Consider the following 12,580-nt stretch of genomic DNA (forward strand, 5'->3'; position numbering starts at 1 on the left):
ACTTGAGGGCGCACAGGGGCTCACAGAGCGGTGCAGCCCGCCACACCTGTCTACTTACGGAACTTCTCTTCGCTAATTCTCTCCGGAGCGAGCCAGAGGATCGTTGTGTGCAGAAGCAGTTACTATGTCTAAGTATTTTCTTTGCGCGTTAGGCAAAGCGAACATTTGCATTTTGCAATGGATAATGGGCTCACGCCCAAGAAAATTACTCAGCACTTGTTTTTCTGTCTTTGGAGTACTTCCGAAATAGTTGCTTCGGTCCAGCTGCTAAGAACCCGCAGCTCGCTACTGACCCACCGCGGACCGGTGTGGCTTAGAGGCGAGCAGTCTCGCAGATCGCCTCTCTTTGCAGAGCCTGGATCAAAACCCCAGCGCCGGGAGGAGGCGGACCCGCAAGCTGGGGCGTTACGAAACTTCAGGATCAGACAGCCCCTCCTCAGAGGGGAGGGACCGGCTCCGGGGGCCTTGTTCTCTAGGAGTCGCAGCACTGGACCCCAGATCTTAGATCTGCGCCTCTGCTCCGACCCTGGCCCGGCTCCGAAGCGCGTACCCGGGGTGGTCCGCTGTCAGGTCCGCTCTCCACACAGGTGTCCCGCGCTGCCCACCCTGCCATGTCGTCCTGCAGCCGCGTGGCCCTGGTCACCGGAGCCAACAAGGGCATAGGCTTCGCCATCGCCCGTGAACTGTGCCGGCAATTCTCGGGGGACGTGGTGCTCACCGCACGCGACGAAGCGCGGGGCCGGGCAGCGGTGCAGCAGCTGCAGGCCGAGGGCCTGAGCCCGCGCTTCCACCAGCTGGACATCGACGACCTACAGAGCATCCGCGCCTTGCGCGACTTCCTGCGCAAGGAGTACGGGGGTCTCAACGTTCTGGTCAACAACGCGGGCATCGCCTTCAAGAGTAAGTGCGGGGCTTGTGGGGAGAACTCCCCGCGGCGCTCCGAGGGTACAGGCGGCAAGCCGCAGGCGCCCCTACTGTCCAGTACTGTGATCTGGGAGGGCGGTGCCAGCCCCTGGGGATGCGCTCAGCTCCCGCCTTGCAGGGCGGTTATTCGCTTTCTTGGATTGGGGAGCTCTGACACCGCGCGCTCTGCCTGCCCTGCCGGCCCGCCGGCCTGTGCAAGCCGGTGCGCCGCCCAGGGGCCGCCCAGAACTTTCAGCTATGGCTGTTTGTAGGAAAACCGGCCTCCGGGGAGAGAGCCACGCCTTGCTAAACTCATCAGCTTTTCGTCCACTGCAAGAACCATTTTCTCTGCTAAGGGTCTCCAAAATCACTTGGCTTTCGCTTTCCGCGTTAAACAAGGGCGCATTCATAGTTGCCAGGAGACATCTGCCCAGGACAGGAAATGAGTCGCTAAGACACAATTAACGCGCACTTGCACATTAGTGGATTTCATAGTTTGTTTAATGGAGAGCTTTGATAGGCTCTGGCCAAAGGGAAGCGAGCCTGGTTCCCGCCCCCAGGGAGCTAATGTTTGTTATAAAAAATGCAAATGTGGCTTTTAAGAAGCATCTTCCTTTAGGGGAAGAAATCAAGGAAATTATTTATTCCAGCAATTTGTCAATGAAGAAAGTTACTGAGTTGCCATGATCCAGGAGTATAAAGAAACAGGCCAGCTTTACTTACAACCGAGGGGGGAAGAGAAGCCTGAGACAGGAAGAGGCAAAGAACCGATTGTGCAGAAGTAGCTCTGCCTTTGGCCCTGGGCACGCACTCTTGCTCTGCCACGGACCCAAGTGGCCTCTAGGCTTTGGGGAGCTGCGAACCGGGAATTGACAGCCTCGATAGTAGACTGCCGCCGTTGGCTGAGGGATTGGTGAATAAAAACCCGGCTTCCTAGACAAGAGGTCTAGATATAGCCCTTATGGGCGGTACCCGCAAACCTGGGGGCAAACTGGGTGCCCAGGCTCCACACCTGCTGAATCAAAATCTGCATTTTAACACAAATCCCAGGTATCTCCTGTGCCTATCAAGTTTGAGAAGCAGCAGCAAAGCCAGGGGTCTGGAAGTGGGGCGGGAAGCCCAGAAGCTGCAGCATTACCAATGAGAGACTCCCTGGGTGTGGCCCCAAAAGCTGTTTTCACAGGCCCTGCAGGGGATTCCCATGCACACTGAAGTTTGAGAACCAACCACTAGAGATTTTAAAAATTAGCTTCTCTTTTAATTAGTTGTTAGGCAATAGAATCCATGTTCTCATGAGTGTGTATGGGGGGGTGACTTTTTCTTTGTTTCTTTGTCTTTTTGAAAGTGGATGATCCAACACCCTTCGACATTCAAGCAGAGATGACCCTGAGGACAAACTTTTTTGCTACTAGAAATGTCTGCACTGAATTACTGCCCATAATGAAGCCTCATGGTAAGTCCAGGGGATGGACTGTCAGGTTGTGTTCCTTAGGAGGGAATAAGCCATGAGCCCTCTGGACTGGCCCCCAGCAATTACCCAGAGCTGCTATTTCTTTTCTCTTTTTTTCTTCCTTTTTTTTTTTTTTTTTTTTTTGGTGGTGCTGGGAATTGAACCAAGAGCTTCCCACATGCTGGCAAGCTCTCTATCACTGAGCTACATTCCCAGACTCTGCTGTTTCTTTGTAAGGGAGTGGGGGAAGGGAGATTGAAGATTGTCCTAATTTCTCAAGTGTCTGGCTCCTTCCTTGAACATTTTGGCTTTCAAAGAATTGTATGACAGACCACAATGCTCTTGGGATCCAGATCACATGATCTTCAACCCTCATGGACAAAATGTCACAAGTCCCCAAAGGCTTTTCAGTGAATCTCCTCCCCAAGGATGTGCCCACACCTGGCTTGTCTGGAGGACCTGCAGGATGGTGTCTGCTCTGGCATTGTGACTTTCCCTGTGTTCCTTTCTTACTCCCAATTTTGCAAGCTGATTGAGAAAATCTGAAATAATTTTTCTTTATTAGTAAATACAAAGCCAGGTGTGGTGGCACATGCCTGTAATCCCAGCAGCTCAGGAGGTTGAGGCAAGAGAATGGCAAGTTCAAAGACAGCCTCAGCAACAGTGAGATGCTAAGCAACTCAGTGAGAGCCTGTCTCTAAATAAAATACAAAATAGGGCTGGGGATGCAGCTCAGTGGTCCAGTGCCCCTGAGTTCAATCCCTAGTACGCCCACACACGCCAAAAAAAAAAAAAAAAAGTTACCTGTGATTCTGAGAAGAATTGTGTGGTTTATTAGAAATGTGATTTTGAATAGGATTATCTCTGAATGCAAGCATTGTTAAGTCTAAATAGGTATATGGTGAGAGGCACACTTCTGCTCCCTACCCACTCACTCCCAAGCTCCACAGGGATTGTTTTCTTTATCAGTTTCTTTTTTTTTTTTTTTTTTTTAAAGAGAGAGTGAGAAAGGAGAGAGAGAGAGAGAGAGAATTTTTTTAATATTTATTTTTTAGTTCTCGGCAGACACAACATCTTTGTTGGTATGTGGTGCTGAGGATCGAACCTGGGCCGCACGCATGCCAGGCGAGCGCGCTACTGCTGAGCCACATCTCCAGCCCTCTTTATCAGTTTCTTAATGGACTGGGATCATAGAAAGCCTGCAGACAGAGTTGTAGGTGCTGGTCATAGGAAGCCTTTGGTCCAGGTGCATGGAGCTGGTGAGTGCCCAGAGGCCAGGAGATGGAGTTTACAAATATAAACCTAAGCAAATAAAAATGCATATTTTCAAAACTCCCTTTTTAACACAAAAGTATTTGCCACCTTAATTTTTTTTTTTTTAATATTTAATCTTGCGGGCTGGGGATGTGGTAGCGTGCTCGCCTGGCATGCGTGCAGCCCGGGTTCGATCCTCAGCACCACATACCAACAAAGATGTTGTGTCCGCCGAGAACTGAAAAATAAATATTGAAAATTCTCTCTCTCTCTCCTCTCTCACTCTTTCTTTAAAAAAAAATTAAAAAAAAATATTTAATCTTGCAACATTTCCCAGTTTGGCCTAGTCTTCTGGGCTCAGTGATCCTCCTGCCTCAGCCTCCCAAATCCCTGGGACTACAGACCCATGCTACCATACTCGATGTGATCTTGCTTTATGTTCGATTTACACCTCTGGGGCTCTTCCCAGATTAGAACAGAATGTTTTCTGTTTTTCCACTGCAGGGCTATCTTTTACCAAGTTATCAGGAAGTCTTCTCCCTGCTGAATTTTACAGTCATAAAATTTAAGAGCTGAAAATTGCTGATGAAGCCTTGCGTTGCTTCACCTCCACTTTCCTGAGAGGGGAATTTGAGTCCAAAGAACTGAACACACACACACACACACACACACACACACACACACGTATTCATGGATTTGGAAAATGTCTCTTAGTTTCTTGATTTCACTACTCAATCAAATTAGGATAACCTGTGCTAGTGAAATAGGAATTAGAGGGTCAAATGATTATAAACCAAGCCATTTTGAAAGACAATGAAAGACTCGGGGGGAGAATGGGGTTTGAGAATTAATCCAGAGCAGGTGAATATCTATTTTTAGTCAGTTTCCAAAGTGGAAATCTCTAGTTTACAAAATGCTAATATTTGTGATTTTTAGTAAACCTGGTGTTTACCAGAAGGGAAATATTGAGCATTGCTGCTTCCTAATGTCTCTTTGTTTAGCTCTAAAATGCATTTAAAAGTTTAAAAAGCCTTTGGTTTGCTTGTTTGATTCTGAGTAAATTGGCTAAGCAACCTTTGAGCCACTAGAGGGAGCTACTTGCCCACTCCTTCTAGAATGAGGCTGTTTCAGGACCAACAGGGTCACCTGGACTTCAGATGAGAGTGGGGTGCAGTTCTCCTCAGAATTAGACCCATCTGTTGACTAGGTTCCTACATTATCACCCAGCCTCTCTCAAAGGTATTCCCTTAGATCAAAGAGGACCCCTCTTCTGTAGAAGGGTTTGCGTTTCCTGGAAGGCTCTGAGTAGCTCCTGTAGTTTGTTTCTTCTCTTTCTTCCTTCCCCTGTAAATGTCATTCCTCGAGCAGCCAAGTATAGACAACAAAGCTGTATTGAAAGCAATGAGGAATTCATCACCAATGTAGTATTCTTGCCAAAAATATTGAAATAAATTTAGTTATAAGAAAATCAGACCAATCCAAATTGGGGGAAACACTACAAAATAATGAACTGGAGTCTTCAAAAGAAAGGTCATTATCGACTAATCTAGATGAAAATGGATTAAAAAGATATGACAACTACAGGGGCTGGGGCTGGGGCTCAGTGGTGGAGCACTTGCCTAGCACGTGTGAGGCCCTGGGTTTGATCCTCAGCACCACATAAAAACAAATAAATAAAATAAAGGTATTGTGTTCATCTACAACTAAAAAAAAATACTTAGAGAGATCGATGACAACTACATGCAGTCCAAAATCCCACATTGTATCTTGGATTAAAACAAACAAAAACTATAAAGCAGCATTATATGGAATGGCTGGGGACATTTGAACATGCATGCCACTGGAGATAACAGGGTTGTACAAACAGTGTGCTTCTGGTGGGGAAGGCCTGTTACCACACAGTCAGCCTCTGTACCTCTAGTTCTATAAATGAGGATTCAGCAACTATGGACTGAGAATATTTGCAATTTGTAAAACGTAGTATCTGTATTGAAACTGTTCAGACCTTTTTTCCTTGTCATTATTCCCAAATAATACAATGATTTACATAGCATTTACATCGTATTGGGGGTTATGAATAAGCTAGAGACCACTTAAAGTCTATAGTAGAATCTCTTAAGTTATCTGCAAATACTATGCATTTTATAGATGGGACTTGAGCATATGTATATTTGGTATCTGTCAGGCCCTGGAACCAATCCCACATCAACACAAGAATCACTTAAACACTAAAATATTTGAGGAGAGGGTTTAAATTTCTGCAACATGGAGAAAAGGAAGGAGGGAGAAAGAAAATGGGGCAAAATGTTAATCATCAGTGAACTTAGGTGAAAATGTATGTATGGGCTTTGCAACATTTTGCAACTTCTCATTAGTTTTCAAAATTTAGGAAAGACGTATGTATCACCGGGCTGGGGATGTGGCTCAAGTGGTAGCGCACTCGCCTGGCATGCGTGCGGCCCGGATTCGATCCTCAGCACCACATACCAACAAAGATGTTGTGTCCGCCGAGAACTAAAAAATAAATATTAAAAATTCTCTCTCTCTCTCTCTCTCTCTCTCTCTCTCTCTCTCTCTCTCTCCTCTCTCACTCTCTTAAAAAAAAATTTAAAAAAAAAGAAGTATGTATCACCATAAAAAATGAGAGAGGGAAAGAATGAAAGACAGACTGAATAATCACACATACCTGTAGGAGGAGTGTGATGTTGGTGTTCAAGGAGAGACTGAGGGTATCTTCATAAACAGGGCCCTCAAAGAGGTCTACCCCGCCCCAAATGTGCACCTGCGGTGGATGCCACTGATGTAGAGAATGTGAATTCAGAACAGCATGTAAGAAAATAACTCCCAAGTTGGGCATGGTGACATATACTTGTTTCAGCCATTTGGGAGGCTGAAACAGGAGGATCACAAATAGCCTCAGCAATTTAGGAAGACCTTCAGCAACTTAGCAAGACCCTGTCTCAAAACAAAAAATAAAAAGGACTGGGGATGTAGCTCAGTGGTAAAACACCCTTGGGTTCAATCCCTGGTACCAAGAAATAAAAATAAAAAATAAATAAAGAAAAGAACACTCTAAGATAGGTGGATTTGGATGGTGGATAAGATGTGCAAATTCGTGTTGGCTGGTTTTCGGGTTTCCAGCAATGCTTCAGATTATTGTATGGGTGCTGGCCTCCATATGGGCTTTCATGGGCACAACTGTCTCTTTAGCAGTTGTGAATTATAATCAACATGAATATTAATTCATATTAGTTTAATGACTCATACCATATTATTATTAACTAGAGACTAACAATTAATCAGAAATCAGGACCAGGATGAAGAATCAACTGTTCCACTTGTGGACATGCCTAGCACTAAGGACAGTGATATTCCCTGCCATCACTTGATCCTGATTTAGGTACCCAGGGTAGAAGTGACTGCCCGTGGCCCTAGAAATGTGCCAACCAAGGGCACTGGGAGCTGAGATGCAAAATGAGGGTACATTCCCTCAGAAAGCAGGCTCTTGCAGCATATGTGTCGAAGGAAGCTGTTTTATAAAATCGTCCAGTGAGTCTGCTACAGATGACAGTTCCACCATTTCATGGAGAATTGCTGCAGAAGGGAAAACCTATTCTTGACGGAGCTGTGTTCTTTCTTCCCTTTGGGAGAACAGGAGCCCAAATAAATGTATAACCCACACACACACACACACACACACACTGCCCCGCCCCCACACAGATTTTATGCCTTCTAGAGTTGCTTTTTGATGTTTTTCATCCATTAAACCTGCACCGTGCCTCGGTTGTTGCTGGGTGTCTTCAGCTGACCAGTGCTGCTTTGTGATGGGCTTCCATTTCTATTCCTCTGTTTCAGGGAGAGTGGTGAATATCAGCAGTTTACAGGGTTCGAAAGCTCTTGAAAACTGCAGTGAGGATCTACAGGAAAAGTTCCGATGTGACACACTTACCGAGGGGGATCTGGTGGACCTCATGAAAAAGTTTGTGGAGGACACAAGAAATGAGGTACACGAGAGGGAAGGCTGGCCCAATTCGGCTTATGGGGTGTCCAAGTTGGGGGTCACAGTCTTATCGAGAATCCTGGCCCGGCGGCTGGATGAAAAGAGAAAAGCGGACCAGATTCTGCTTAATGCCTGCTGCCCTGGATGGGTGAAGACAGACATGGCTGGGGACCAAGGCTCCAGGACGGTGGAGGAGGGAGCAGAGACCCCTGTCTATTTGGCCCTCCTGCCTCCAGATGCCACTGAGCCACAAGGCCAGCTAGTCCGTGACAAAGTCGTGCAAAACTGGTGAACGTCTTCTTCATGGCTTGATGTTTAATAAATGTTGGTGGAAGGAACAAGTGAATTCAGATGTGGTCGGATTCTATTTCTGGGGTTGAGGAGAAATGTCCACTAGAATCTCCCTGGGAGAAAGATGTCTCGTTCCAGACCCTGGAGCAGAGCCATTTTGCCATCTGTAGCCTGAAAGAAAAGGACATATCAGATTTTAGCAGGCATCGTGATTACATGGGGAACGGGTAGGCATATCACTGTTCCCACCCTATAGTTTCTGATCCAGTAGGCCTAGGGTAGGCCCCAAATTTGCATTTCTAACAAGTTCCTAGTAATGCTGCTACTGCAGCCGTCCTGGGTCAGCAGGTTGAGAACCATGGTATAATGGTCTTAAGAGCTGAGGAGTCCATCTTGGCCATTTTCCAAGCCATTCCTTGCTGTTTCTAGTTTGTTGATTCTGAAGGGTCATAATTTATCCTGTTTCCCTAGCTCTGCAAACTTCCTTTTGTATTTCATTCTGTCTTGCTGTATTTGAGTCTATTTTTATTGGTTCTGTCAAAAGGCAAAATTACAACAAATTTGAAGATCTAAATTGACTTTTACTTATAATTCTCGAGTGGGGCAACATCTCATCCCATAAAATAGTGAGTGTTCTGATGAGCCAAGCCCAGGATGGGAAAGAACTAAGGAAGGCAAGGACAGATGAGAAACAGATTGGTTGTTTCAAAGCTATTTTCTTGTAAAGGTTAAAAAGGAGAGAACTATGTATGTAGGCTAAACCTAGGTTGTTTAGAAATTTGGCTATCATCTCTCTCCTAGTTTTCTTAGTTTTGACCTGGTGAAGTGTAACTTTAGCATGAACAACTCCACCTAGTTTGGTCTGGTAGACCTAGTGTAGGAGCTCAGTCCAAAACCAATGTCTCATTTAAGAAACAGAACTTGAAAGACTCAGGAGAAAGGTCTTGTTTTATTAGGATGTGATTTCCTCCATACTGGGTTTGAACCCAGGGGGGCTAAACCACTGAGCTAGATCACCAATCCTTTTTATTTCTTATTTTGAGACAGGGCCTTGTTAAATTGCTGAGGCTGGATTTGAACTTGCTATCCTCCTGACTCAGCCTCCCAAGCAGCAGGGATTATAGGTGTGTGCCACCGTGCCCAGCCATACTGGGTTTTGTGTCTGCACTACTGCCCAAGGCTGCCCTGCCACGTCTTTCATCATTGTGCTTTCCTAACTGCAGATCATCTCCTTCCCCTGTTGACACCCCTCTCTGAGCTACAGCCCAGGGCGATTTTTTGGATGAATCCCTGAGCCCCTTTTATAGTCTCCATGACAAGAGAGTCCACTTGTGAGTCGCAGTGACTCATTGCTTTCAAGTGGGCTTGGTTTTGAGACTCCTGAGTGCTGGCTATGCCTTATAGAAAAAAAAAAAAAAAACCTGGAGATCAAATGATCTTATCAAAGAGGAGAAATTCCTGGCAAAGGTTTGTAAGGGAGTTAAGACTTGAAAAGGAGCGGCTAACCAAAGGAGACCCCAACAATTCAACAGTTATATGATGGAGAGGATACAAAGGGGGAGAAACTGCAAATTCATTCGCATCACCAAGTACATGACAGCTGTTCAGTGTGAACCAGTGATGGTATACTTGATAATCGTATTCACAAAGGTCACAGCCTATGTCCTAAAAGTTCCTTTCAGACATAAGGAATCAATAAAGCATAGAAATTTTCAAGATTGTGTTTATTTGGGGGACCAAGGCTAAACAAGGAAACCCTGTTATTTCTGGCATATCCCATGATGTAGGCAGGTATCTATTTTTCTTGACTCTCCATCACCTCAAAGTATCAGCTTAACTGTCACCTCACTCTTTCATCCCCTTGGCATGCAGAGAAGTCTGAATCCCACCCAGACTGCATTCCACTTCCTTTTAACCCATTTTTACATCACTCAGTAAGTCCAATATCTATTTACCTTAGGCCATAGCTCCTCCTTTGATGGTTTTTCAACAAGTTTCCTGAATATCTCCCATACCCTGGTCTCTCCCTCCAGCCAACTTCCAGATTCCTGCTGTTGATGAGCAATAGTTGGGGAACCACAGAACTCAGGCTCTGGCTAAGTTACAGACAGAAAGTACACAAATGAACCACTCCTTGATTTTATTTCTACTTCCTGTTTGTCTCTAGCCAGTTCCAGCTTGACAATTGGATTAGCATGTAGTTCACTTGGAAGACACATAATTGTCAGCTGTTGGCCAGAATGACGTTTCCCATGAGAAGTGCTGCAGGGGCCCTCGCTGGATGGTCTCCCCAGCACCCTCTGTCCAGGTATCTCCTGCCTCCCCTCTGCTTCCTCAAGAGCTGAGCTTCAGCAACTGGAAGGTGACTTTGCCCTGCTAGCCTCTGTTGACTGTTCCAGGTTCTTCTAAAAAGTAGGACCAGCTGGATAGGATCAGAGCTGGTAATTCAGCAACATCCCATCCATTATGGTCCCAGGAGCAGAGGGAGCCAGGCCATAACTAGAGAAGAAGGTCAAACCTCAAAAGGAACATTTAACTTCTCTGGAGAAGGCCACTCCCCTCAGTGGCATCCCTTCCCTGGCTTCAGATCATTCCTGAAATTCTGGGTTGTAGGAGATGCTACAAGATACCCTTTATTGTGATTCAGATCTTAAATGTGTCCCCGAATCTCCTGTGTTGAAAGCTTGGTCCTCAGCCAATGGTGCTACTGAGATGGAAAGTTTAGGAGATGGGCTCTAGCTGGGGGAAGTAGGTCACTGGGGACATGCACTTGAAGGAACCCCAGTCCCTTCCTCTCTCTGCCTCTTGGCCACTCTAATGTGGGAGCAGCTTGGCTCTGCCACATGTTCCCCACCAATTGTTCTTTATCTCCACAGATCCCAAGTGACCATGGACTGAAACCTCTGAAACCATGAGCCAAAATAAATCTTTCCTCCTTTTAAGCTTGTTTTTCTCAGACATTTTATTACAGTGATGAAAATCTGACTAATATAGCTTTGTCTCCTTAAAATTTCCCTTTTCCTTAACTAGGTCAAATTGGATCGTGGCTACTTGTGATCCAAAGGAACATTGTAAATAGAAGTACACTAAAGTATTTCATGGTATGCTGCAGAGAAAAGAATAATTAGGCTTGGGATCAAAAGGAAAACAAAATCATGAAGTGAGAACTCATGGCATGCAAAGCTTTGTCATACTAGTACTTTTCCAACATGATTTTACATAATTCCACCACAGTCCCTTAAGGTCATTTTTCCCCCCAAATGAAGACATAAAGGATGAGAGAGGCTAATTAGTATACTTAGGATCATAGAGCTATGAATCAAGCCTGGACCATATCCAGGACTATCTTACTTTTACAAAACTCCTTGGTGCTTGGCATCTGTAGCTTCTGCTGTGACTCTAGAGACCATGGATAACTCTCCTGGTGTAAAAATTAAGGGAGATGGGCTGGGATTGTGGCTTGGTGGTAGAGTGCTCGCCTGGCATGCATGAGGCACTGGGTTCAATCCTCAGCACCACATAAGAAAAATGAAATAAAGATACTGTGTGTCCACCTACAACTAAAAATTAAATATTTTTAAAAAATAAGGGAGATGATATAGCTAATCTAAATGATTTGTAAGCTATCTGGCCATTAGATCCCTAAATTATCCTGGATATATTTTTTCCATGGAGAAATGAAGTACGGTTTAAATGCAGCATATTTTAAATTGGTCCTCCTGTACTGATGAAGCCAATGGACACTTCTACAACAGCTTTTCTGTGGTGTGCTTTTCTAGGTTCATGCTTGTGTGGTAAACCCACGAATAACACCAGCTTTAGACCTGGCCCTTTGCCTTTCCCTTCTTTTATCAAACTGCAAAAGGAATTGTGACAGACCAAAGCTCTGAACAGCAAAGTCATGTGGAGATGAAATAGGTGATAATGATGAGCAGGACAAAGGTTTCCTTGTTACTGCAAGTTGACCACAAATTGGGCGCAGCATCAAATAGAGACATGCACAAGATTTCTCCTCCACTAAGAGAGCAGCGGGGATGAACACTAGGATGAATGCTGCTGGGTGGATCAGAATTACTTTATAGAACAGGCCTGAAGGGTCACCAATATTTGCATATCAAAACTGAGAATGCATTTAACTGGACAGTGTCTCCAATGGGGGTCAGCCCTAGTCTGAGAATGTAATGGGCTCTGGCATACAAAGTCTTCTTTACTATCAAGAGAATACTACAGTTCAGATGTAAATTAAAGTTGAAATGCTAATTAGTTTGAATACTGTTACACAAGGAACCAGCTCTACTTACACATCTTAAAGAGATGAAATAGACTTTTAAGTGTGACAAGACAAGTTGAGAAAGAAAACAAATTTGCCTTAAGAATAGTCAGTTCTTTTTCAGTGGTGCTGGGGGTTGAACCCAGGACATCGCACATGCTAGCTAAGCATTCCACCACTGAGCTATACTCCCAGCGTGTTATTTTTTTTTTTCCTAGTTGTAGTTGGGCACGATACCTTTATTTATTTATTTTTATGTGGTGCCTCACATGTGCTAGGCAAGTGCTCTGGCACTGAGCCACAACCCCAGCCCCCTGTTTGGTTCTTAATGTTGTAATGCTTCCTATCAATCTTGATTATAAATTGAGTTTTTTTTTAAGGGTTTGCAATATTTGAGTGTCAAACTTATTTT

At 44.9% G+C, this 12,580-nt stretch overlaps 1 protein-coding gene across 1 annotated transcript; it reads left to right on the plus strand.

Annotated features, from left to right (window-relative positions):
• The first annotated feature begins 378 nt into the window (after positions 1–378).
• Positions 379–7,928, plus strand: LOC113175984 (carbonyl reductase [NADPH] 3). Its single transcript, XM_026380367.2, has 3 exons — positions 379–900; positions 2,249–2,356; positions 7,463–7,928. Exons 1-3 carry the CDS (start codon positions 612–614, stop codon positions 7,897–7,899), a joined length of 834 nt encoding a protein of 277 aa, XP_026236152.1. The 5' UTR covers positions 379–611; the 3' UTR covers positions 7,900–7,928.
• Positions 7,929–12,580: the final 4,652 nt, after the last annotated feature.

Source organism: Urocitellus parryii, chromosome 2 (genome assembly GCF_045843805.1).
Source record: "Urocitellus parryii isolate mUroPar1 chromosome 2, mUroPar1.hap1, whole genome shotgun sequence".
Taxonomy (NCBI): Eukaryota; Metazoa; Chordata; class Mammalia; order Rodentia; family Sciuridae; genus Urocitellus; species Urocitellus parryii.